Source organism: Zalophus californianus, chromosome 4 (genome assembly GCF_009762305.2).
Source record: "Zalophus californianus isolate mZalCal1 chromosome 4, mZalCal1.pri.v2, whole genome shotgun sequence".
NCBI lineage: Eukaryota > Metazoa > Chordata > Mammalia > Carnivora > Otariidae > Zalophus > Zalophus californianus.
In genome coordinates, this window is record NC_045598.1 from 34,818,938 (window position 1) to 34,845,706 (window position 26,769).

At 44.2% G+C, this 26,769-nt stretch overlaps 2 protein-coding genes across 3 annotated transcripts in view; one reads left to right on the plus strand and one right to left on the minus strand.

Annotated features, from left to right (window-relative positions):
- Positions 1-1,285: 1,285 nt before the first annotated feature.
- On the minus strand, positions 1,286-14,006 carry LOC113926830 (60S ribosomal protein L30-like). The gene is made up of 3 exons (XM_035727045.1): positions 13,955-14,006; positions 4,328-4,679; positions 1,286-1,292 (listed from the first exon to the last, which is right to left on the minus strand). Exons 1-3 carry the CDS (start codon positions 14,004-14,006, stop codon positions 1,286-1,288), a joined length of 411 nt encoding a protein of 136 aa, XP_035582938.1.
- A 2,027-nt stretch (positions 14,007-16,033) lies between these two features.
- Positions 16,034-26,769, plus strand: part of RNF220 (ring finger protein 220) — a 221,035-nt gene continuing 210,299 nt past the window's right edge. Inside the window, exons 1-2 of one of the 2 annotated variants that reach the window (XM_027599911.2) lie at positions 16,034-16,300; positions 22,741-23,482. In XM_027599911.2, the coding sequence (XP_027455712.1) occupies positions 22,858-23,482 (625 nt within the window). In that variant the 5' untranslated portion in view covers positions 16,034-16,300; positions 22,741-22,857. The remainder of the gene's footprint in view (positions 16,301-22,740; positions 23,483-26,769) is intronic. The other variant, XM_027599918.2, reaches the window with a different exon arrangement.

Sequence of the window (26,769 nt, forward strand, 5' to 3'; positions counted from 1 at the left end):
CTTTAATGGGAAAGTGATGAGTTTACTTTTGAACACACTGTGTTGGAGATCCCTTGGAGATATTCACTTGAAGATGTCAGGTAAGCAGGTATATCAATCTGGAGCTCAAACAACAATTCTGAATTCGAGTGTGAATTTGAGGAGCATATGCATACTGACAGTAATTAAACCCATAGGAAGAGCTGTGATTACTTAAGGAAAAGATATTGAATGAAAAGAGAAAAGCTCCTAGGATAGATCCTGAAACACTCCGACATGTAAATGTTTCGTAATAGAGGAGGGAGAAGGGAGTAAAAATGTCTCTGAAAGCCTGCTGGACAAGTAAGAGAAACCAGGCGAGTGTGGTGTCTTAGAAGACAAGGAAAGAGTGTATTTAAGGAGAGAGTTCAGGGTAATTCTAAGAGCGAGTGAAATGATGGACCATGAACGCTAAGCCAGATAAATAGAGAAGTAAAGACAGGAAGGAGGTAACAGAAAGGAAGCGAAGTGCTCCATAATTTTTTCAAACAAAGGGAAAGGGCATGTGCAGTCAGGCTGGTGTAATAAGTGAGCTGGAAGTATAGGTGATTGTGGTAAGAAAGTGGGCTATTAGAATTAGTGATTTTAGGGGAGAGGGGAAAAGAATTAGTGATTTTAGAAATAAAGAAAGTAGAGGAGTTTTAGGTGATGATGACAAGGTCCAGGGAGTGACTGGGGGTGTGCGTGGCAGGGATAGGTGGCCAAGTAGCATTGGAGGAGGACATCAGAGATTAGGCGGGTCTTTCTGAACTCACTTAGGATGATGGCAGGACTTGCAGGACACAGGAACACAGTAACCAAGTGCCAGTATCTTCTGTGAACGATGAGCACACAGAAGGCAGGTGGATTGACCAATCAGGGAGTGGGTGGCAGGGGTTTCTACAAGAGGGTGGGGAAGCAGTGGACTCTGACTAGCACCAGGGAGTATTCTGGTCTCCTGACACTAAAGAGGTGTGAAAAATATGAGCAGATCTCACTGGAGGGAACAGCCTGGGAAGTGTCCTAGAGAAGGCTAGGTTTTAATAAGCACCGAAGTGGAAGGAGCATTCAGGGAAATGATTGAGTGTGTAGAGGAATTGGAATTCCAGAGGGCAAATGGAGGGTTTGTGTAGGGAGAGAGGAGAAGGATTACACTAGGCTTAAGGAAGTGTAGAGCATTTTAGGAATGACAGTTCCACAGAGGACAAATTTGGGAAGAGAGCAGGTAATTCTATTTGGGGCTTTGACCTATGAAAACCAGAATGAAGCTTGGCAGATTTAGTCACAGCTAACTCCTGGAGAACAGTGGACACAAAGGCTTAATAAAAGTCAGCTGTGGTCTGGAAGGTCCTACAAGTATTTGTTTTCATGCAGAAGTGTGATTAGTCACAGTAGATGCAGCAGAGGACAGTAGTGGGAGCTAAGAAGCTTGAAGTTCAAAGTTCTTTGAGGGGGGGAATGAACAGTGGTCCTAAGATTAAATTCTTAAGTGTAGCATCAACTGGTGTCCTCTTTAATCAGAAGATGGAGGTCTTGGTACTTACAGCTTGGGGTGGGGGGTGGGGAAACAGGGACTTAGTGGTGGCCTGGGAACCTAGCCTAGAGCTACAGATGCAGACATAGTTTAGAACTTCCACTGGAGAACAGTTTTGATTTTCACTCTCCCAGCATAGGAATGATGCCAAAACTATTATCTCAAAGTATTTGCATCCATTATTACAGGCTCAAATTTTAAATGATTTGGGCCATTTCCCCTAAGTTTCCTTCTTATGTTAGCAAAGTATGTATTTGCTTAATTCATAATTTACAGAATTGTTGGTAAGTTAAATTTTCCAACACAAGAGAAATCATGGTTTTGGGTTGGTATAACTACAGGATTCGGAAGTCTTAACAAAACTTAAAGTTGTCACGTTTCAGGAGGGAAAGTATAAATCTTAGTTTTTAGTTTGTTCTTTTCTTGCCCATGCCTTTATAGAATCAATAGAAAACACGTTAGCAGAACTAGGCCAGTGTCATACACAGTGCACCTCCCTCACCACCTTCAGCTCCTTGAGACTTCTTGCTGCACTAAACTTCTGGAGATGCTTTTTGTTTCTAGCACTCACTTGGATATGGGTAGAATATGGATATATTCTGTTTTTTCACCGTGGAAGCTCTTTGTTTTTTACCCACATATAATCACGTCTTAGATGCATATTTTTCCACATTTTAACAGCTCAGAAAATTGAGATGCTTCTTATAGTCCAAACTGTTTTTGATTTGATGAAATAGAGTACTTTGTATCCCTCCCCTCCCACAGCCCAACATAACTCCTGACACACAGGAAGCACTGAACAAATGTTTGTTTATTGATTGACTAATATGTAAATTAAGAAGAGGCCATAGAAGTTGAATTACTTCTTAAATACCAATTTTAACTTGACCTCCAGCATTTATTCAAACTCTTGAGTTTCATGACTCTTTATTCAATAAAATGTTAGGTTGTTACAAAAATAGAGGAAAGGAATAAAGAAAGTAATAATTTATCTGCCTTTATAATGATTTAAAAAGGGAGGGGCACCTGGGTGGCTCAGTCGTTAAGCATCTGCCTTTGGCTCAGGTCATGATCCCAGAGTCCTAGGATCGAGCCCTGCATCAGGCTCCCTGCTCCGCGGGAAGCCTGCTTCTTCCTCTCCCACTCCCCCTGCTTGTGTTCCCTCTCTCGCTGTCTCTCTCTGTCAAACAAATAAATAAAATCTTTAAAAAAAATAAAAAATAAAAACGGATTTAATATTTACAAGGCATTCCTTAACAATACCTACCTTACTTTTGTGTAGAATTTGTCACCAAAACAACAACAACCAACCATGCAATATATATAGAAAAAGTGACTATTAGAATAACAGAGGGGTGCCTAGCTGGCTCAGTCCATAGAGCATGCAACTCTTGATCTTGGGGTCATAAATTCCAGCCCCACATTGGGCCTAGAGATTACTTAAATAAATTAAAAAGTGGAAAATAGAGAAAGTATATGATTTACCTAAGTTCCACAACTAGTCAGTCTTGGTTTCTTGGTTTCTGTACACTGGGCTGGGTTGTCCCATGGAAAGATAGACGTACCAAAAGCATTCTTAAATGCAGCGCATTTGTGCAAAGTGCTTCTTAAAACTGATTGCCTTCAAGTGAAATTCTCATTGCTTGTGTGCTGTTGCATTCATCTCTTTCTAGTCTTCAGAAGAAGGGGAAAAGGGGAAAGGGAAAAGAGGCAGCGTAGCTGAAGTATAATTGCTTAGTAGACACCATTCAATGAGGGAGGCAGTAAAAAGTGAAACTCCTATTATTACATAGTAAAGAGCACCTTATTTAGCTCTTGGGAAAGACTGAAGGATGTTTACTGCTACAATGCAATTTTCACTCACTTTGAAGGAATCATCACAAGTGTCAACTCGTTTTCCAACTTAGAACCTTTAAGTCATCCTCATGAAATGTTTATATTCCTTTGTCTTACCTTCTCTACCCATGCCTCTGTGGTGTCACTCCACTGTTTCGCTTCGATTTGACTTTCGGAGTAATTTTCCGTCCTACACATTTATTTCCAGACTCTCCTTAGGTCATCCCTTTCTTGCTTTGTCTTTCATTGCAATATCTTCTCTGACATTCATTTTAGCCAAGATTAACTTCCTTTTGCCCCTGAATATTTGATTTTTCTCTACCTGTGAGCTGGTTTTGAAGTCAAGGTGTGTCCCAGGGTGGAAGTGTCTATTTTCCATTTCACTAAAGTTACTTCCTAGAATTACTTCTCTCTTGGGAAAAGAAGGGTGGCTTTCAATGAAGCTCATGACTCCAGAAAATTAATGAGCACTAATTTTGCAAGTTATAGTGAAGGATCTTGGTAGTAGCGGTTGCCCCCTCTTATGGGGAAGTCATCATATGGGTGCTTTATTTCTCCCTTCCCACTCAAGATGCTTATAGGTTATCAGAGAAAGGACTTCTCGTGACTTCCAAATATTCCCCCTTTGACTTCTTTTTTCAATTACTTGTTTATATTTAGTTAGTTTTGCTTTCTAGCTATGTTTTACTTTTTTTTTTTTTTAAACAAGATCTAGGGTTACCTGGGTGGCTCAGTCGTTAAGCGTCTGCCTTCAGCTCAGGTCATGATCCCAGGGTCCTGGGATCGAGCCCCGCATTGGGCTCCCTGTTCGGTGGGAGGCCTGCTTCTCCCTCTCCCACTCCCCCTGCTTGTGTTCCCTCTCTCGCTGTCTCTCTCTGTCAAATAAATAAAATATTTAAAAAATAAATAAATAAACAAGCTCTGGCCAGTTTCATTAAAGAAGAATTTTGCATGTTTTGCTTTTCACCAGTCTGTCCTGGCATGCTTCTAATGATATCAGGATCACCTGGATCAATGATAGCTAATGAGCATACTCCACAGTATTTTCCACATTCTAAACCCAATTCAGTAGTATTGCCACTGTACTGATGGACACCAGTTTGGGCCAACATGGCATAATAATCTATTTCAGATTTCCTCAAGGCTGGACAGTTGTTGACAAGGATGATCAGTTTCACTTTGCCATGTCTCATCATTTTCAGAGTCTGCTTGTACCCCAGCACATACATTCCACTTTTCATGATGACTTGGAGCCCAGAGTAGATAGACTCTAGTGGCTTTTTTGTCTCCTTTGCATCCACCGTCTTCCTGCCTTAGGTGTGGGCAAGGCCAACCAGGAACAGCCGCCAAGATGGCTGGGAGCAAGAAAAAGGCACTATGTTTTACTTTTTAAGCTCTAACTTTCTGAGCAGGTTATTTAATCTAAGCTTTGATTATTTTTATCTATAAAATATGGATGAAAATGTCTACCTATCAGGGTTTTTATGACATTGCTCATCCAGAAGTGGCTAGCTGGTTCATTTCATAGCCTTTATAAAATGTCATTCAGTTCAGTACATCCTTCACTGTCTGCAACTTGAAATCACTCTAATTTCTTGCTATGCTCTTGTCCTAAATGTTCTTGCCCTTAGCTCACTTAACTTTTCCAAATTCATGTGGTCTTCTGGTTGGCTGGTCATATAATTTATTTGGACACTTTTTTTTTTTTAAGTAAGTTCTATGCCCAATGTGGGGCTTGAACTCAAGACCCTGAGATCAAGAGTTGCATGCTCTACCAACTGAGCCAGCTGGGCACCCCTAATTTATTTGGATACTTTTAAGCATACAAGGGGGCAGCACCATCATTATTATGCTAGGATAACAGGTGTAAATTGGGATGTCCTAGGCAAATTAGAATGTATCCCATCCATTAGCCCTCTCCTGGCTACAGCAGACTGCTTCCTACCTGGGAATTATCTTCATGTTGCCATTTCAGGACTCCATTGCTTTACTGACCTTCTGTATAAATTCCCCCCTCTGTCACTATGACTATCAATACCTATGCTCAGAACTGCATATATTTATTTTCTAAACCACCCTCCTTTACCAAGTTTTCCATTTCTGGTAAAGGCTAGCCCACACTTCAGAGTTTATCTTTGACTTTCTGTGTTCCTTCAGATCTCATATCCAGCCAGTTGGCAAAGTCTGTTAGTTCAATACTATAAGCATACATTGAGCATTCACTTTGTTCCAGACACCAAGTGAAGTGCTAGGGATAAAAAGAGAAATAAGATACAGGTAGTATCTTTGGTATAGTGGTGAGGTTAACATGGAAGTTATCAATTCTGCTTGAATGAGTCAAGGAATACTTTGCAGAAATAAAGGTGAAACTGATCTGTCACTTACTATATGAAAGAATTAATATATATTTTATTACCAAAATTTGCTAGACACCGTGCTTGCTATGCACTAAGAATACATTGCTAAGCACGGCAGGAATGGCCCCTGGAGCTTATAGACTATTAGTGAAGGTAGACAATATAAAAGTGAGAAGTGTTAGGAAGGATAAGAATGGGGCATAATGTGAATGTAAAGAAGGAGAACTAATCAACTCTGCTTTCAATTAAGCTGAAACCTAAAAAGACGAATAGGAGTAGTTAGGTGAAGGGTAGAGATTGCTAGGAGAGGGGACGAGAGATAGGTGTGAAAGAGGAGAGAGGATGATGCTTTGAAGCACTGATGGGAGACCAACATGTCTGCAGAGGAGAGAGAAGTGGGGGAAAGGGACATAGAATAAAGGTGGAAGCGCAGATGGGGTCAGAACATATAAGACCTTGTAGACCATATTAAGGATTTTGGACTTTATCCCAAGGTCAATGGACAGCCATAATATAAGCAATGATAGTGATATAAACAGATTTGCCCTTTTTAAAAGAAGGCTGTTGCAGTAGCTTAGATAAGAGATGATGGTGGTAAAAATGGAGAAAAAGATGGTTTTCAGAATATCTAGAAAGCATAATGACAAGATTAGTAATTGATTTGTAATGAAGGGTGAAGAAGGAATGGTCGAAGATGACTCTCAAAGCAGCTGATACTAGCACGTACTGAGCTGAGAAACAGCAGAGGAGGACCAGGTTTGGGAATGAAGACGATAGGTCTAGGTTTAGATATGCTGGGAGTTTGAGATGCCAGTGGAAAATTCAGATAGAGAGCTTATGGAGGCAATTGGATATATGGGTCTGAAGCTATAGATTTGAGACTTGTAGGTATGCCAATGGTAACAAAGCCATGGGAGTGAATGCATTTACCTTAGGAAAAAGCCAAAGTAGGAAGAGATGTATGCATTACAACAGAATGTAAGAAACACTTAATGGTCGCACAAAGGGAGATCTGTCAAAGATGGTCAAAAAGGAACATCTAGAGAAGAGAGAAGAAAATCAGAAATGTGTGATGTCACAGAAGTTAAAGGAAGAAAGCATTTCAAACAGGGAATGGCCAAGTAAAAGGAGAAATAAAAATTGATGATCTTACTGAGGCAGTTTTGGAGGAATGGCAGCACAAATTCCAGATTGATGGCGTTGAGGAGTAAGGGGTGGTTAATAAAATCAAGGCAGAGTGTCTGTGGGCAATACTTTGCACAACTTTGGGAAGGAGGGGAGAGCATAAGAGCTGGAGAACGATGTGGATGAAAGACTAAGGAAGATTTATCTTTTTTTTTTCTTTTAATGAGGGATACTTGAGTATGTTTAAATACTGACTATAAAGAAACCATTAAAGAGGAAGAAGTTGGAAACAGGAAAGAGACAATACTAGTGCAAAGGCCTCCAATGAAGGCCAGGGCTCCAAAGCACAGGTGGAGGGTCCAGCTTTTAAAAGGAGGAGGGGCTCTTCTTCTCTCTCTGCAACAGGAGTGAACAAGGGAAGGGAATTACAGGTGCAAGTAGGAGGTGGGAAGTGAAGTAGCTTCCCCTTGATGGCTTTTCATCTTTCAAAAGTAGGTACTCAATAAATATTTATTAAGTCAATGAATGAATAAACCCAAGTAACACAAATCTTAAATCCACACTGTTTCTATTTTCCTCCAGAAGCATTCTTTTGCCTAGAAAAGCGTGGAGATGATAGTGGAGGTGAGCAGGATTCAGAGTAGTTTTAGGAAGAGTGCCTTTAGGAAGAATGCTTTTTGGGATAGGATGTTTCAAAATCAAACAATAAGTACGCTAAAGTCATGCTCCAGATGGAAATCGGCAGGGAAAACGCTGCTCTGTTGGATGAAGTGAAAGCAAAAAGTCTGACCATCTGTTCTATACAGGTCTGTTCTGTTCTATATTTTTAATTAAAAAAATTTTTTTTTTCAATCCCTAGAAGTTCCACACCACAAACTCCGACGCTGGGGGGAAAGCATGGAACTATCATGTACTGAGCACTTCTCTGCCAAGAACTATGGAGAGTAACTTTCATTTTATCTTCATGTTGACTTTATGAGGTAGGTATAATTAATACCATCCCCATTTTAAGATGGTGGAAACTGAGCTTCAGAGAGGATAAATGTGACAAGACCACTCAACCATTCAGTGGTAGAAACAGGATTCAAACCCAGATCTGCCTTTAGTTGTTCTTAACTACGGTGCTATGTATCCATCTCAGATTTTAACTCTTAACATTGTGGACACTCGTCATGGTGCAGTCATGAGTAAAATGTTCCCTGACATGCCATAGGCTCTATTCTTGTGATATTTCCCACTCTTCAAGATTCAAATTCTATCTCCATTAATGCCCTATCTAAGTCCTGCTTTCTCCCCTAAACACTTGAGGATACCTCAAACCCTGATGGTCTCTCCGTCCTTTGAAATCCTACAACAGTTTGTCTGTGTTACTCATTTGATGAATTTTTTTCTGCATTGTAATTGAGAATATTAACTTTTCTTTTGAACTTTTCATAGGATTTTCTCTTTTTTTCTTTATTTTTTAAAAAGATCTTATTTATTTATTTGAGAGAGAGAGTAAGAGAGAGAGAGCACATGAGAGGGGGGAGGGTCCGAGGGAGAAGCAGACTCCCCGCTGAGCAGGGAGCCCGATGCGGGACTCCAGGATCATGACCTGAGCCGAAGGCAGCCGCTTAACCAACTGAACCACCCAGGCGCCCTCATAGGATTTTCTTATGATTATGACTTAACACCACAATTTCACAAGCTTCTTAGGGGATAGAAAGTGCATCTCATGTCCTTTTATTTTGTTTTCCTTTTTCTTTCTTTTTTCTTTTCTTTTCTCTTCTTCCTTTCTCCCTTCCTCCCTTCCTCCCTTTCTTTTTAAATATCTTTTAAAACTTCTTCCTAATGCATTGTCCATAGTTTGCAGTCAGTATTTGTTGCTAGAGGTTGCTAGGTCAATCTCACCATGGATATTGGTTGAATGTCTCTGAGAACTGTCCACAACTACTTCAGAAAGTTTCTTGTTGATGTCAATCTGAGAAATGGAGGATTTATTATTATTTCTGCTGTGGATTTTATTTTTCTTTTTTAGTTACAAAACTGGGAATCTCAAAAAGACTATTGGTTTGTATGTGCATATGGGAGGGTGGTATTCCTTTGAAAGGGACTGTAGAAAAACAGACTTTTTATTCTGTAAAGGTTTTTTGCAGCTTACAAGTTCTCATAAAAAAAAAAAGAATAGCCCAAATTGGTTGAACTTGAAGTTCCCCTCCTCCTTTCTCCTCCTTCAGACACTTTTTCTAAACCTACTTCCCTTAAAATGACTTTTATTGATTTTCACTCAGTGAGAGTTATTCTTCAGAATGAGGATGGAGGGGTCAGAGAGAGAAATTTACCCTGTGTTACCTGTGGAATAGGTGTACCTCCCTATCTAGTCTTGTTTTATTTGTTCTGTTTCCTGTATCCAGAAACCTGCACACTAGGGATCATTAGGTCCTCTGTGTCTTGGTCGGAGCTTGAGTACAGTATACTAATAGATCAATTTACGTGTTCATTCATTCAGCAAACATTTATTGAGCAGGCATGTCCTAGGCATTGGAGATACTAAGATGAATAAGACGTAGTCACTGCCCTCAATGACCTCCAGATGTACATGAAGGCACCAACTTGGTGGGGGTTGGGGTCAGGGAAGGCTTCCTCAACGAGGTAACTGAATATCCTCCCTTAGGGAATCCTAAGAGACTAAAGAGGTCAGTCTTGTAAAATACATATAAACATCTAATCAAATTAGCCAATTAGAAAGACATTTATTAAGAAAAGACAGTCTTTTACCAGTATGTCCTATGTTTCTTTTTCAATTTTTTCCTTAATTTCTTTGTCTCCAGTCTTACCCTCTCCAGCCTACATTTAAAATTGCCTCCAAAGCTATTTTTCCAAACCTTGATCTGATCATGTCATTTCTGTCATGAGAATTTTTAATGGCTCCTCATTCATTCATTCTATGTAATCATCGATCACCGACTGTGGTGTTAAGTGTTTGGGATGCAGTGGTGAGCAAGCAGTCCTTCCCTTTTTTTTTTTTCTTAAAGATTTTTTATTTATTTATTTGAGAGACAGAGACAGAGATAGTGAGAGAGATAGCGAGAGAGAGGGCAGGAGCAGGGAGGAGAGGGAGAAGCAGACTCCCTCCTGAGCAGGGAGCCTGATGCAGGGCTCGATCCCAGGACCCTGAGATCATGACCTGAGCCAAAGGCAGACACTTAGCCAACTGAGCCACCCAGATGTCCCCAGTCCTTCCCTTTAAGAAGCTTATAATGTAGACAAGGAGACAGACAAGTAAGCAGACAGTTTCAGTAGAGTTTAATGCTAGCTTTGACAGGGTAAGCACACAGTTGTGTGGGAATGTATAGAGGAGCACCTTGTCCTGTCTTGGAAAGCCAGGTAGTGCTCCCTGAATCTTGTCCTTAGCTTTAAATCAATTCAATCTAACAGAGACTAGTATCTATTGTGCTAAGTCCTATGCAAAACAACTGCTTTTAAGCAGATCAAAGTCTAGTGGAGGTTCCTGAAAATTTAATTGAGAATTCCAGCACAATGTGGTAAGTGGATGGATAAATGCATAGCGTGCTACAATAACACAGATTGAGGAAAAGAGAGGATGGTGGTAGTGGAACTCCCTGAAAGAGACAAGGCCTAACAGAGGCTTGAAGTATGAATAGGAGCTGGCTAGATATTGCATCGTCCAGATCCTTAACAGACAAACAAAACTCTTCACAATCCATTGATCTACTTTTCCTATGCACCCTTATGTCTTCTCTGCCTTTGTTTTTCAAATTAGAAACAAGAACCCCTGGATTATTTAGTGTTATACATGTGATATGAGTAAGTACTGGACAAATGTGGTGCATCTCTCTGAAGCATCAGTTTTATCAGCTGCTAAATCATTGAGAACATTGTTTTATATTCAAACATAATATATTTGTGGAATTGAAGGCAAATTTTCCATTAAGTTTTTTCAAGATAAAACCTGATACATAAATTTCAGACTTGCCCTTAGACACCATTATCCACCCTCACCCCTTTCTTGTAGAAAAGTTTGAACTGCGCTATCTGAATGTGCCCAGAACTTTCATGTCTCTGTGCCCTAGCATATGCTGTTCCCTCATCCTAGAGTACTCATCCCAATTTTCTCCCTAGGTAAACTCACTTATCTCCTCCCCAGGTAAATTTTATCCTTCAAGCCCAACTTAAGTGTCATCCCATAATAGTCTTTTTTTTTTTTTTCAAGAGAGAGAAAGAGCAGAGGAGAGGCAGAGAAAGAGGGAGAGAGAGAATCTCAAGCAGGCTCCACATCGAGCACGGAGCGCATCACAGGGCTCAATCTCATGACCCTGAGATCGTGAGTCTGACACTTAACCGACTGAACCACCCAGGAGCCCTTATATGGTATTTTTTGAACACCCACTTCAGTCCGCCTCCTTTCCTAGTAGCTCCAGGTAGAGTGAGCGCCTCCTGCCATCCTTTACTCAGAATCTCCGTTACAGCACCGCTCACTAGCTGCTTCCTCATTTGTCTCTGCTGCTGAACTGTAAGCTTCTCTAGGGCAGGGATGGACTACTTTAAAATTTTTTTATTATTAACACATAATGTATTATTTGTTTCAGGGGTAGAGGTCTGTGATTCATCAGTCTTATACAATTCACAGCGCTCACCCATAGCACACACCCTCCCCGATGTCCATCACCCAACCACCCCATCCCTCCCACCCCCCTTTGCTCCAGCAACCCTCAGTTAGTTTCCTGAGATTAAGAGTCTCTTATGGTTTGTCTCCCTGTCAGGTTTCGTCTTATTTCATTTTTTCCTCTCTTCCCCTATGATCCTCTGTCTTGTTTCTTAAATTCCGCCTATCGGTGAGACTGTATGATAATTGTCTTTCTCTGACTGACTTATTTCACTTAGCATAATACCCTCTAGTTCCATCCACATCGTTGCAAATGGCAAATTTCATGGGTTTTTTTGGTGGCTGAGTAGTATGGAATACTACTGTGTGTGTGTGTATATATATATATATATATATATATATATATATATATATGTATATATATATATATGGACATCTTGGCTCTTTCCATAGTTTGGCTATTGTGGACATTGCTGCTATAAACATTGGGGAGCAGGTGCCCCTTCGGATCACTACATTTGTGTCTTTGGGGTAAATACCCAGTAGTGCAGTTGCTGGTTCGTAAGGTAGCTCTGTTTTCAACTTTTTGAGGAGCCTCCATACTGTTTTCCAGAGTGGCTGCACCAGCTTGCAGTCCCACCAACAGTGTAGGAGGGTTAGGCTATTTTAAAATTTATCTTTGTGTCCTTAGTATTTGGCACAATAAATGTCTGTTGAATGTTATTTATATGGACCATTCCTTACTCTGCATCACCTCTGCTCTTACCTAAAGTAATATCTCCTTTACTTCTCGTTTTCAGGGAATGATGTGTTCCATGAATGTGTATTTTCCAGACAACTGAAATTTACTTCCTAAAGTATCAAAATCTGCTTTGGGTGGGAATTTATTTTTCTAAGTTTTTACATACTTGCTTGCTCTCGTAAGTAAAATATACTAAGCATAATGTGTTCCTTAATGACTTTCCCCTGAAAGCATTAGGGTTATGCTGGTCTGGAATTTGTGACATCCTCTGGGGCCGCTGATGGGACAGGGCTTTTTGCTTCCACACTGAAGAACTCCATCCTTTTCTGGTTTTTGAGTTCTTGTGCTTGCTTCTTGTATATTGGTCACCATTTCTGGCTGTGGGTATGTTTGCTCTAACCACATTGCCCTTTACTCCTTTTATATGCTTTTTAATGGATACTAAAATTACAAAACTAATATATGTTCACTGAAACACAAACAGAAGCATTTGAAGCAAAAAGTCCCTTCTTCATTCCTGCTCCCCCCACCACTCACCCACATCCCCACTCCCACTCCCTGGCATAACTATTGTTGGCAGTTTAATGTATATCCCTGTAGGTCATTTCTGTCGATATGTGTGCATACTTGGGTACATACAAATATCCCATCACTCTACATGCGCTGTACGCTGTTATACGACTTGCTTTTCTTCCCACTTGACGATATACAATAGGTATACTTGCATGTCAGTACATCCAAGTCTATCTCCTTCTTTTTAATGGCTGCCCCTTTTTAATTTGACGATCTTAATCAGCTGTGAATGGGAAAGCCAAATAATCAAGCTTATTAGAATTGTACCTAAGAAAGAGTAAATCGGCTCTGAGTGAAGGCTTGAGGAATTCTCCTAGGAGTAAAATGTGTTAACTCTAGTGCGAGGACTTTGTAATGTTTATTTTGGTTATTCAGGGACCCCTTTTGCTTATTTCCTAGTCCATTGTGTTTTGGATACCTGAGGTTGCTGGACAATGACCCGTGAATTCTTGAGGTATAACATATTCAATTTTGCATTATATAGTTTTGCTATGATTTTGTGGATTTAATTTTTTCATTATTTCATCTAATTCTTAAGTACTTGCATCATAGTACAGAGCACTGAATATAGCAACAGTTAAAAATATTTGGCTTGATGATTGACATAGGGCTTCTCATCTATATCATCTACCTGTGAGAATGTCCACTGGATTTATGAGAACTCTGGAAGCTGATCTGAGGAAGCCTTTTGCTACTAATGAACATTAAAGTACTGATAGTATCTTGTCCTATAAATAATAAAATCCTATTTCAGATTTATATAGGGTCTTCCTTCTGCTTCATTTACCATAGAAAGTGGCTAAATCCTTTTGTCTTTTTTTTAAGTAGACTCCATGCCTAGCATGGAGCCCAACAGGGGGCTTGAACTCATGACCCTGAGATCAAAGTCATGACCCTGAGATCAAGATCTGAGCTGAAATCAAGAGTCAGAGGCTTAACTGACTGAGCCACCCAAGCACCTCTATCTTTTTTTATTTTTAATTTTATTTTTTAAGTAATCTCTACACCCAATGTGGGGCTCAAACTTAAACCCCGAGATCAAGAGTCACATGTTCTACCGACGGAACCAGACACCCCTAAATCCTGTTGATCCTATCTTTAGATACCACTGCAATGTGTCTCCTCTTCTCCATTCACTGCCTCAGTACCTTGGTTCAGGCCCTACTAGATCCCAACTGACTTACCTGTCATAAACTTCTTAACTGGTCTTCCTGCCTCCTGTCTAACTTCTACCATGCTCACCCAGTAACTAGTACTCTTTTCAAGCAGGAATCTTACCATGTCACACCCCTGAAAAACCTTCTAGGGGTTTCTCATCAGTTCTAGGATAAAGTCCACTTTCCTTAACTTAGTATACATAGCCTTTTGTGATTTGCCCCACTTGTCCTGATTATCTCTTGCTGTTCAATGCCTCATACTTCAATTTCTAGGGAAATCAAGTGGTTTATAATTCTTTCAACATATCACACAAGAGAATTCTCAACAGACGCTTGTTAAATGAATGAATGAAACGCCCCCTTATAGCTGGGGTGACCATTCAAACTGCTCAGCTGAGGATGGTCCCTGTTCACACCGACCATCGCAGCATAATTACTAATATTGCTCCTTTTCACTATCAGACTTGTCTCACACCAATAAATTACACGGTCATCCCAATTATAGCAGCCATCAAATTGTTTTCTACCTCTAGTTTCCTCTACCAGATGGTGAGCTCTTCGGGGGCAGAAATTTTATTTGTTCATTTTATTTTTATATCCTTATGTATGCATTCAATGAAAAGATTGCCACTGTTAGATACTGAGGATATAATGTTGAATAAAACAAAAATGGCTCTTGCCCTCAGGAAGCTTACAGTCCAGGAGGAAAGAATAATCTAATGGGAAGAAGAGCACCTAATCCAATACATGCTGCTGCGAATGAATGACTAAATGTGGATTAAAACTTAGAGGCTCCTAAACAAACAACCCTAATCCTATGAATTACAGATACAGAAATAGTCATAACCATAGAACTCTAGATTGATCAAATCAACCATTTACTTAGAGTTGCTAATTAAGAATTTGAAATACAAGCCACACGTGTACACCTAAACATACATGACCTGTAGATGCTACCTTAATGTTAAATGTAACAAAAAAGACCATGCAGTAATAGCAAGCAAGAGACTCTGAGGGCTCTGTTTTTATAGAGATAGTTTGTAATCCTGTGTGGTTCTTTGCTGAGTGGATTATCAGTATGTACCCTACCCCTGCCCCCCCGTTTTTTTTTTTTTCAGATGGGAAATCTGAGGTTTCAGAAACTGAGCCATAAACAAAGGAATGATTTCCTAAACCAGGATTAGATTTTGGTTGGGCTTTGCTTTCAGAGCTAGGAGTACCTGCTATCCTAGACTTGTTAACCATGTTCCATGGGCAAATTGCAAAAACCCTTTCAACCTCAGTTTCCTATTTTATATATAAAATAATGATAATATTGTCTCCAGAATTAATCTAGGGATTAAATGTGGTTATGTAAAGGCATTTAGTCCTGTAACCTGGCTCTTAGAAGACACTCAGGAAATGTTAGTTCTCCATCCATTTTCCCCTATTTATCTTTCTGTCCTTGGTGCATTAAAAAAATGATATAAAATGTTTTGAAAAAAAGAACTGTAATATAAATACCAATACAATTTTTAATTCTTGATCCTGGGTGCTAAACTAGGCCCTCTCCACCATCTCTAAAAGTTGTAGTTTTATTTATATTCATCTGTTATCTTATTGTTATAGGCAAAGACCCTGAGAAGCATTCCAGGAACAAAGCAGTAGGTAAGATTTTTCTGGAAAAAGGCAGAGTTCATGAGGTAGCCAGGATATGGGGGGCATTCAGCTGCTTGTGGGTGTCAGCCTTCAAGATTTACCCATTTACTCTCCGTCTTTTGGTTCAAGAAAGGAAGAAGAGCACCAAACCATCCATTGAGATCTCTCGGGGTGGGTGAGGGGGGTGTGATGAGGGGGAAATGTGAACAAAAGCAAGAGCTCTGTTCAGTTACCACAATGTCCGGCGACCCCAAGACTTTCGAGCTCTTTCGTGAGGGCCAGCAGGTCTGTTCTCCAGGAGTGCCCTGGGTCTGGACTCCATTTCCCAGAGTCCCTTAGTGCCCTAATGTATTCAGTGCTCAGAGTGCCTGTATGTGTGTGAGTGTGAGAGAATGTGTGCGTGTGTGTGCGCGCGCGTGTGTATGTGTGTGTGTGTGTGTGTGTCTCCGAGTCCCTGGGAGAGTGGAGGCTCATTCACTGATTAGAGCCAGCGCTGAGAGGCAGCACTGCTCCTTCTCTCACACCAACCGAGTCTCTTGATCTGTACATGCAATCCCAGGCAGCTCGCGAACACAAACCCGGGGCCAGCCGCCTGCTGCTGCTGCCGCTGCCGCCGCCGCCGCCGCCGCTGCCTCCGCCGGCTCTGCGCACCCGGGACTTTTCATGCACCACACTCACTGCCTCCTTCCCTCCGTGTCCTGAAAAGTGCGACCGTTCTCCCAAGGAATTTCCACGGCAAGTATGGAGACCAGAAAGGGGTGTGGGTGTGTGCGCGTACACAGAGGGGTGGGTGCGAGAGCGGCGGGTTGCTCGGGAACCTGACTAACTTTCCGGGTCCGTTTCCTAGGGATTCGGGCGGCTCCCCCCGACCGGGGCAGGGGCTGGGACCCGGGCTGGCGCGTCTCAGATCTCCGCGACGGTGCCTCCCGGCGTCTGTGCCCTACGCGCTCCGTGCGCTCCCTCGCTCAAACTTTCCGTCTTGAGTTTTCCTTAATGTGTTTTATTTGGGGGGTGCGAGGGGGAGGGACCAGACGCGAGAATTGGACAAGTAGGGAGGGTGAGGGGACAGCCAGGGAAGGGGAGCAGGACTTCTTTTCTCCATCTTTTAATAAGCCCCGTTCCCACTTTGTTTGGGTCGATGGGGAGATAGCCCTGTCGCCGGGCTCCCCCGGGTACCCCGCGGTGATTTCCGGCAGGGCCCGGCCCGGGCGGTGCTCAGTGGGGAGCCCGAGGCGGCGGGCAGGATGGGGAAGGGGAGATCCTAGTGAGGAGGCTCCCCACCGCCCCCACACAGCACACCACCGGCCGGGTGGGGTACCCGCGCACCGCTGGGAGCCTCGGGCCCCCGGGTGCTCGGTTCACTTTTTCCCAGCGGGGGCGGGTGTGAAGGGCGTGGAGGGCGGTGGGGGTGGGGTGGGGGGAGTCGCGGCGCGCAGGAAGGAGGCAGGTGCTGGCACTGAGGTGGACCGTTCTAAACGCAACCGGTAAACTCCCTGCTCCGCCCGGCCGGACCGGCCTGGCCTTAGAGCAGCCGGACCCGTGGGGGGTCTCCCGGGATTTTCGGGGTCGGGACTCTAGCCCCGCGGTTGTACGGAGCCGGGCGGGAGGACCGCCGTATAGACAGCCGCGCGTGGCTCTTTTTGTAGTTTTATTTGAATCTTAGACCTGCCTTAAAGAGTAACAATTTCTCTTTCTCCGACTTGAGAACAAAACTTTTCAGCGAGCACGCAGGTCGCTGCCGTCCTGCAGCCACCGCCGCCGTGCTCGTCAGCCCCTGCGGAGCGACCTTCTCCGCCCGGAGCCGGGCCCCGCCACCGCGGTCCCGAGCCTCCGGCCGGCCCCCTCCCCAGCCCCGGGCTTTTCAGGGCTCGGCCTGGGCGTTTCGCCTTTGTGCTTTGTAAGGGAAAGCCTTTTCTTCCAGGGCACAACAAACTTGGGCGGAGAGCTTCCGTGTGGCCCCCCGGGCTTGGCCGCCTACGGTGGTGAGACCATCCGAGGGGATGCCCGGTCCGTCCTTTGCTCCACGAGCCCCTCCAAGAGCTCGAGGCCCAGGTGGACCCCAGCCGGCGAGGGCGCGCGGGAGCCCCGAAGTAGCGGGGGCTCCGGCTGCCCGGAGGCAGAGGAAAAGCTCTCGTTTCCCGTTCGGAACGCGCTGCTTTTTTTTGGGCCCTGGCCGTGGCTCCAGTGGAGGGCCAGGGCCCGGGCCCCGAGCCCGGCGCGCGTCGCACCGGGTGGGTGCATGGGGCGGGGGCGCTCGGTGTGGGGTTCAGCCCTGCCTGGCGTGGCCGGGCCGGGCCGTCCGGGGTCTGTGGCCTGCGCCGCCTCCCTGCCCCAGGAACAGCAGAGAGGGAGGACTCGGGCGCTCTCTGTCCGCGATGCCCACCAGCCACGTCTCGCCTCCAGACCCCGCTCCGGACTCGGCTTGAGGGGCAAAGGGAAAAGAAAGGAAAAATAAAGAGGAAAAAAGGGGCGGGCAGTGAGGAAGCGGCGGGTCAGACTGGAGGGAGCAGAGCAGCCAGGGATGCCCGGCCTCCTCCTCTGCCGGTCTCGGGGGTTCTTGCGGAAAATGGAAAATGAGCCGAGGGGGGAAGGCAGAAAGAGCGTCGAGGAAGAGATGCGGGAGTCCTCCGTTCCCATCCCTCCTGGCCCGCGGAAAGCCGGCAAAAGTGGCGTGAGTTCGCTCGCTGCGATCCGGGGCGAGGTGGGGGAAGGCCGAGGACAGGGCGGCGCCGCCCCGCTGGTGACCGACGGGGCCGGGGCCGGGCGCCCAGCGAGCGGGGACACACACCTGTTCTGCGAGCTGCGTCGTGTGCGGCGGCCGGACGGCGTCGGCGGGAAAGGCAGAACTCTCCCTCCTTCACCCCAGGCCCGCAGTCCCGGAACCGGGAGGGCCCGGTTGCCCCGCGCCGGCCCGCGTTTACGGGAGCGCCAGAATCCATGAGCCCGGTGGCTGCCCGCCGAAGCGGTGGCGCGCGGCGATGAGACCCGGGTGACCCGCGGGGCGGGGTTGTTCAGGGGCACGAGGTCCTTGGACTTTGATCGAAGGCAGCCTTCCCCCAGCCCCTGTGCGGCGGGCCCTGCCCGGCTGTGGACCTGGGCTCCTTGCACTTGTCGGTTCTTCCCTGGCCGGCGCCCTGGCTCCCCAAAGTTACTAGTGGCTTGTTTCGTGCGGAGGTTGTTGGGACCTAAAGTATTCTTTGTGCAATGGCAGCCGAAAGCTGGAGGGAGAGGTCAGGCCAAGGAGTGGTGGGCTCGGCCCTGCGTTGGCCCCAAGTTTTTGCAGGTTTCGCCTTCACCTCTTCTCCCTCCGTTTTCCCTAAAAGAGTTGCTTTTCCCTGGCTAAGACTCCTACCGGCTGAATTTTACACCCGCTTAGCTGAGCTGGCAGCCCCGCAGCCCCGCACCCTTCGACAGGCCGGGCTATTTCGGATTCGCACCCGTTGGCCAAGCCCGGCCTGGGTCGGGGTCCAAATCTGGGACCGATACCCGGCCACGTCTGAATCTCAGGCGTTGGCCCCAGCCTTTGGAATAGTGTTAAGCTTATGCTTCCTGAGCTCTTGCATATGGTGGTAAAATTTCTGTTAGAGCGGTGTTTCCAAATACCCCCTGGGCATTTGGTGTGCGGGAATTCTCTTCAAGCGAAGAAGTCTGTGAACTTTAAAAAAAAAAAAAAATTCTTTCCTGAGTTCTTCACAACCCCCCACTACCCTGGCCCCATTTCCCATTGTTCTCTGCTTTTTAAGTTGCCTGTTAATTTTTTAAAAGTTTATTTATGCAAAGGAAAAATATCGTTTAATTTGTTCTATTATTTTAATTCCTGGGTTTTGGAAACTATTCAGAGACCACAAAAATGTCACCTGTTGTAATAAGCAGAGGAGTGTTGTGTGTGCGTTTTAATTGCCAGCAGAGTCGTAGTTTGGTGGGCGTTCAGAGCTAGGGCTCCGGGAAAGAGGCTTTGCAGCTTTTCTTTGTGGCAGTCATTTGCAAGTGGGTTTGGCTCCCAGCTGTAGGAGCAGCAGCGCCGCTTCCTTCTACGCGGTTCCCAGCGCGGGTCAGGAAGCCCAGACCCTGGACAGGGATGGTCAGAGGCCGGGGTGGGAGATTGCCCACTCTCAGACTTTCTTTCTGGCTTTCGGTTTTTCAATGCGAAAGTGGCTAGTTCGCGCCGGAGAGCGCGGAGCGCTGCTCATCAGATCAGCTTCAGACATTTTCACGTTCCAAACGCCAGTTTCTTCGTTTCATTTGTCTTGGTTCTGGCATGTTTAACCACGCAATTAGTAATCTCACTAATTATTCAGTTAGCTGGCGTTTTGTAATCACTTTAAACCAGGGTCGGGTGTGTGATTTGACAAGCAAACAAACTCCCACCCATACAGACCTGAACCAAACCCATCACGTCAAGGATTTGAAAATTTTAAAACTCAATATTTGTTGGTCCCTCCGTCCAACCTCACTGCCTGCCACACAATTTATTTAGCTTCGTGGATTGATCCCTCCTCCTTGTTTAGTTAATTCAACAAAGACTTTTTGCAATCTGTTTGGAGTTTGTCTGATGCCGTGGAAAAGTAGCTGATGATTTATTTGGTTGCTTTTCGATTTCTGTCTTCAGCCCTTCTTTCTCCTCCTTTCAGCGGGGATGTCAGCTGTTATTACTTCCTATTGATCCCTTTGCAAAGTGAGAAGTGAACTAAAATTAATGTCAATTCCACTGCTCGGATCAATAGCTGGAGTTATTTTAATCTGGATTTGCACGAAGTGCTAAATTAAAAAAAATCAGCATAGAGGCGGAAAAGTAACAGTTACTTACTTTCCCTTTGCCTGATTCTTTACAGTCACCCAAATGCTCCATCAAGCTGATTATCTTACAATCCATATTTTTTTAATTAAGAGGGTCAGTTAGTTTTCTTATTTTGGGTTCTGTGTTTAAACCCATGACATTTTGACATTGGGAGTGTATTAACTATAGATTTTCATAATGACTGTGGTCTGCTGAAGCCTCATCTATACAAGTTGTTAATGTGAGGAGGAGGTAAGAAAGAAAAGGAAAAAGAAAAAAAACACACTCCCCCTTCCCCCACAGAGACCAACGCCCACACAGTGGAGTAAAAGAGATGTGGCCTGGAAAAATATTGTTGATTTATTTTCAGTATAATGAAGTTTCAAATGAATAACCAGGTTTGAGTGATTCACCGTGTTCTGTTGGAGTGTCCGGTGCTGTCGCCAGATTACTAATTTATGAAACTCATTTAACATAATGAGGTGATCCAGGAAGTAAAAACAGAAAGTGAATTCTCTGGGCAATTGGTTATTTGGGGGGACAACATTCCACCCTTCATCCCCCCCACCCCCAGTGTACTATGTTTGTCCTTTTCTCCTGCTTGCCTCATGTAATATTGCTTGTTGAGAGACAAGTAGTTAGTTATTTCTGTTATGAAGAGCTGCTTAGAACCCTTGGAACAGCCCTGGACCCACTTTAGAGCGTCCATGTTGTGTGACCATTAATCTGACTTGAAAACAGCCAAGAACAGGATTCCCAGACCAGACTTGTCAGGCTAACTGGCTGTCCTTGGCAGATCATTCCCTGCACTGCTATAACTTGACAGGAAAGTTATTTAAAATTTGGAAGAGAGAAAAATCCGTTAATGTGAGATACATAATCTGGTAATTTAGCAATGATGTCTATAAGGAGAGATGCCAAATGAGGAAGCAGTCTGATGGTGTGCACTCATCTTCCCAATTAATAACAGTCATTGACACGTCTGCTACAGGATGAGAGAAGGAAATACTCTCTTTGCACTGCATTAAGCCAAGGGGATTCATCTACAGTTTAACTGAGGCTTCTCTATTTGAGGGAATACCAAAGATACTCCATTATCTAGGTGTTTTTTTTTTTAAGGAAGGGGGCAAATTCTTATTTGAGCTATGACTCTCGATTTAAAGATTATAATTTGTAGCAGATGGTGATTTTTGGTTACACTTTGAGTTTCATTAAGTTTCTGTCTAATGTATATTTTTGAAGCTAATAAATTCTAGTACTCATCTTATGTTATCCTGACTTTTGATATATAGCCCTTCTCCCATTCCCCAACCCCCTACTCAAAATAAATTTTGAAATGGAATCAGTGGCTATGGAAATGTACAACCTAAATTTAAAAGGGAAATTGAAGGAAGTCTCTCCCAACTCCAATTTGTTCCAGGGGTCTTTATCAGACATCAACTCTGACTGGGCTCAATAAGCAGAGCAAAATAAGTCAGAAATTTTGTTAACATTTTACTCCAAATGTTAATGGCAAATTCAAGGCTGTTTACAAATCTACTTAAGAGCGAGTGCATTAGTAACTAAAATTACCGATCCGTTCTTTGCTGCCCCTGGAAGACAGCCGCTTCTAGAGAACATATGCCAAAGGCACCCATTATGGTGTTAAATATTGTCGGAGATGCCAGGCATTTTCCTGATGAAGATTTTGTTCCTTCTCAGAAAAGAGAAAACCTGTATGATTAGAGAGGGGTGTGCGTCAAAAATAATATTGCTGTTGTCTCTTCACATAGCACTTTTTTCTGGAAATAGCCTTAGATGATACATGAAGATGTGTGTTGATGTATGTGCCAATGTGTGTGATTTATCCACACGTACAATTCGTACCGACTAGCATGTACAGATGGTCTAGATGTGCTTGATTTAGGAATTTTTCAGCACCAGGGTGTTGTCAGGGGAGATGAAGAGAGAATGTGTTTGTGGGGGGTCATATAGGTAGAACCTTGCCTCTGTTTGAACATCAGGGCTGCCATGAGAGGTGTGTGCAGGTGGAAACCCTTTAAAATATAGACCCCACCTAATCTACTGGGTGACTTGGCCTTCCAAAGCTCATTTGCTCAGGGAATATTGTATTTGGAGGTTTTATGCTTTTTTTTCCTTTGCTGGGCTCAGGCGCATTTCACCCGGAACGTGTAGGGACCAAAGTCAGCTACGCGTACATCACAGTAAGTTGTCTATTGATTTTCCTGAATGAAAATGGTCTGATGCTGCTGCCCACCGGCTCCTAAAGCCTGTGGTGTCTCTTGCCCGAGCATCTGTAAGCCAGAAGGATGGTGTTTCGATCACTTGGGGTTTCCCTTTTTTTCCTCCCCCCTTGACCGTCCTCCCCCCTCTTTTTTTCTCTTTGCTGTTTCCGCAGGTCTTAGAAGGGGATGATTCCCCAGTAATATTCCCTGCCCTGATCCAAGGTGCCGCTCGGCCTCCCTCCCAGGGAAGACTGCTTCTTGTGTGACACGAGCCTAAGAAAGAGACTCCGATGGACTTACACCGGGCAGCCTTCAAGATGGAGAACTCATCCTACCTCCCCAACCCGCTGGCATCCCCAGCACTGATGGTCCTGGCGTCCACGGCTGAGGCCAGCCGCGATGCTTCCATCCCTTGTCAGCAGCCACGACCCTTTGGTGTACCTGTCTCAGTAGACAAGGACGTGCATATTCCATTCACCAACGGTTCCTATACCTTTGCCTCTATGTACCATCGGCAAGGTGGGGTGCCAGGCACTTTTGCCAATCGTGATTTCCCCCCTTCTTTACTACACCTCCACCCTCAGTTTGCTCCCCCAAATCTAGATTGCACCCCAATCAGTATGCTAAATCATAGTGGAGTGGGGGCTTTCCGTCCCTTTGCTTCCACTGAGGACCGGGAGAGTTATCAGTCAGCCTTTACGCCGGCCAAGCGACTTAAGAACTGCCATGACACAGAGTCTCCCCACTTGCGCTTCTCAGATGCAGATGGCAAGGAATATGACTTTGGGACACAGCTGCCATCTAGCTCCCCCGGTTCACTTAAGGTTGACGATACTGGGAAGAAGATTTTTGCTGTCTCTGGCCTCATTTCGGATCGGGAAGCCTCTTCTAGCCCAGAGGATCGGAATGACAGATGTAAGTACTTTGGTGTGAGCCTTCCCTACCCCCAGCAAACCCTGCCTCACAGTAGTGTTCAACAGGTCGCTGGCAGTTTTCATGCTCCTAGGAATGGGGAGGGCCAGGTACTTCCCACTCGATGGCTGCAGAGTGCTAACATTTACTTGTCTCTTGTCGATGAGCATTGACAGTTCTGGGAGGACATGTTTTTCTGAAGGTAGCCAGAAGCAAGTCGGCCTCCACGCTGCCTCTCCCTGGGGCATGATTGGCTTATTCTCTGGGGATTCTGGAGTGAAGAAGGGTGCTATATATATATACTGAAGTGAATGTCATTTTATTAGAAAGCGTAGGTTCCTAGGAAATTTGGGGGGGGCCTGAAGAAACTCATCCATGCCTCCTCTCTTTGCTATCCTCATTATATTTCTCTGAGCATTTTTTTTTTTAGCTTTTCCATTGTATCACATCCAGTGGACTCCACGTGATTTTATTTTCCCAACTCTCAGCCCTTGTCCACATGAGGCTATTTTTCAGAGAAGGACAAAGGTGTCGTCAATCACCATAAAGCATTTCAAACAGCTGTGTTTTCCTTGCGATAAAGCCGACTTCTCTTGGGATTTAACAGGTTTGCTGGATGCTTATCCTGGGGCTCACTTTTAGGACTAGACACGGTTGACCTGTGTGACTGCTCCATATTTGATGTTCACAACAATTATTAATTTCTGCTTATGGAACAGTTTTCTCATGTTCTTTCAGTGCCTCGTTGAGCTTTGGCGATCCTCGCTAATAGTTGGAACTAAACCTTTATTTGGAACTTGTAGACCAGGAGTGCTGAACCCTGCAATCTTCTCCTCTAATAGAATCAGAAAATAATTGTGTTCTAACGTTTTTGGGCTATGGGTAGGCAGAGCAGTTTTCTTCAAGCCTGGTGAGAATTTATGAACTGAGGGTGTTTTTCCACCCAACCCTTTGTTCTAAGGTTTGCTTTATTTTATTTTCTTAAGAAAACTACATCTGAGGTTTGCTTTCCCCTTCTCTATTTTTTTGTGCTCCTGTCCTCTCTATAACCACCAACACAAATACCTTTTTTTTTTCTCTTCTCTTTATGATGCCGAGGAGAGTAATAGAGACATTGCCACTCTCTCCCCTGTCGGCGCTGCTTCCTCAGGCTGTCTCCTTGAATTAGGCACTGTGTTAACTTTCCTGCGCTAAAAGGCATCTGCCTAAACCCAGCGTACCTTTTCAATAAAAGTCATCATAAAATCAACCTGCCTTGTAAATCCATCGCTCTTTGGTTTTGAAATATGTTGCAAGTGTGTCTTTTATGTCAGCGTCTGTAAGCCCGAGACCTCCCCACTTCAGGGACAAGCTGCCAGCACGAGGGCCCGTGTGTTCTCTTACTTTGCCTGGGCTCTTCTTCCTCTGCCTCTCCTTCTGGACAGCTGACGTGTGCATTACCATCTTGCTTTCCGGGTATACCTGCTGAAGACACTGGCGTTGGGTTGGATCTGTTGTGTTTTACTTTAGTGCAGTTTTCATTTGTCAGTGTGCAAGTGATCAAGGCAAGCTGTAATCTGACCTCTGGCTAAAGCTGGCCCGGGTGAGAGTGCGACAGATTCTGTCCCTTTTTGCTCCAAATACAAGTTGAAGATGCAATCCTCTCAAACCTAACAGTGCTGCAAAGTAACATCTGGAGATCAAGATTCCTTTCTTCTCACCCAACAGATCCGGCTGGTCTCCATTTTTCTCTCTTTTTAGCCCAAACCTGGGTCAGACCCCCAGAGCAGGAGGAAGCTTGTTAGTCAAGTCAGAACTCATAGATGTGTCTATCCATTCCCCCTCTGAGTGTCAAAGCCATAACTCTTCTGTTTGCCTGGTTTGCATTGTGTGGTGGTGCCATCCCCCATGGAGTTGGATCTCTCACACAGGAATACGCCTGGGTGGAGAAAAATTAAATGAGTCTATCTCCCAAAGTGAAATGGAGTTCTGACCTTGAAATTAATGAGATTCTGATCAGAAGAGTGGGGAAACTTCTTTATTTCAAATTGTAGTGTTATAGAAATTGGAACCCTTTCCCCTTTTATTTGCTTAAAATATTTTTCTTTAGAGAGTACTTTGTCTTCTCTTTTTTCTCTTACCCAAACATAAAACCTAGAGGCGTGTCTGTGAGTGTAGGACGTTTTGCACAACCACATTATTATCTAGAGTTGCATTTGTGACTAATCTTTAATAAGAAACAAAGGTGCAAAGTGAAGAGGAGCCTCTTAGGCTGTGATAGCCCTGGATCTGGGCTCCTTCCTCCCTTTCTTTCCTTAGGTGGCAGAGCAGCCTTCCCAGGGCTGTACTGGGTAGCGTTTGTGCTTTTGATTTTGAGTTTTTGGAAGGCGGGAGAAACATTTTTCTGTGGGGAAGGGTTGAAGAGGCACTGTGACAAAGTCTGCAGCAGCTTTCTTGGCTCCTGTCATATGCCGACGTGTGTCGGAATATTTATGGTCTGTTTTATGTAAATACATATTTAAGGGCCGTTAGAAGGCCTGATTATTCCCACTAGATGCCTTTCAGGTCCTCCCTACAGAACCGTTTTGAAATAAGTAATATTTCTCAGATAATCGAGTGACAGTGTACAAGACTGCTTCCAAAGGGAGAGCTTAAGGGGCAGATGGGGCAGTGAGGGGGGTGGGGAGGCCAGCAGAGAGGATAGAAAGTGTTCAAAAGAGCAAAGTAATAGGATGCAGTGGCTTTTGGTCAGATTTCCAAAATTAACCATATATATTCTAGTTTTTTATTCTTAAAATTTAGAGTTAATTTCTGATGTGGTTGACTTATTTTTCAGTTCTCTTCATATAAATAAATTTTTCTCATAAAATGTAAAAAAAAAATGGTTTAATTAAATACAACAGTAAAACTCCTAAATAGGCACTTAGCTTTAGGGGTTTTTTTTGGGGGGTGGGGGGCCGAGTATGGGTATGTGTGTGTGTCCTTTACTTAGAGTAGAAGTTTTATGACTGAGTTTTAGGTCAATGAAAAATCAGTTTTACAATGGAAACACTGACAATTTTTACTGTCGCAGCCACCCCCTGCTCACACACTGCATCCATATGCAGATATGTCCACATGTGAGAGCATTTGAAAGAGGGGCCTGCAGACATGGTGTAATGCACACGTGTTCTTTCCTTAAATCTGGGTGCTGATAGGCAGGATTTCTTTTGTAATTAAATATGCATTTTTGTAGACCAAAATGTAGCTATTTGGGTAAAGTATTGTCTCTCCTAGTAGATGATTTCCAGTTCTTGCCCGTTCACCTACCT

Excerpts from the sequence above, each read along its gene's own strand:
- LOC113926830 (XM_035727045.1), bottom strand. The coding sequence starts at position 14,006 with ATGGTAGAAGTTAGACAGGAGGCAGGAAGACCAGTTAAGAAGTTTATG. Across the intron at positions 4,680-13,954 it reads AGTTAAGAAGTTTATGACAG|GCAGGAAGACGGTGGATGCA; the intron begins GTAAGTCAGTTG and ends CCCACACCTAAG.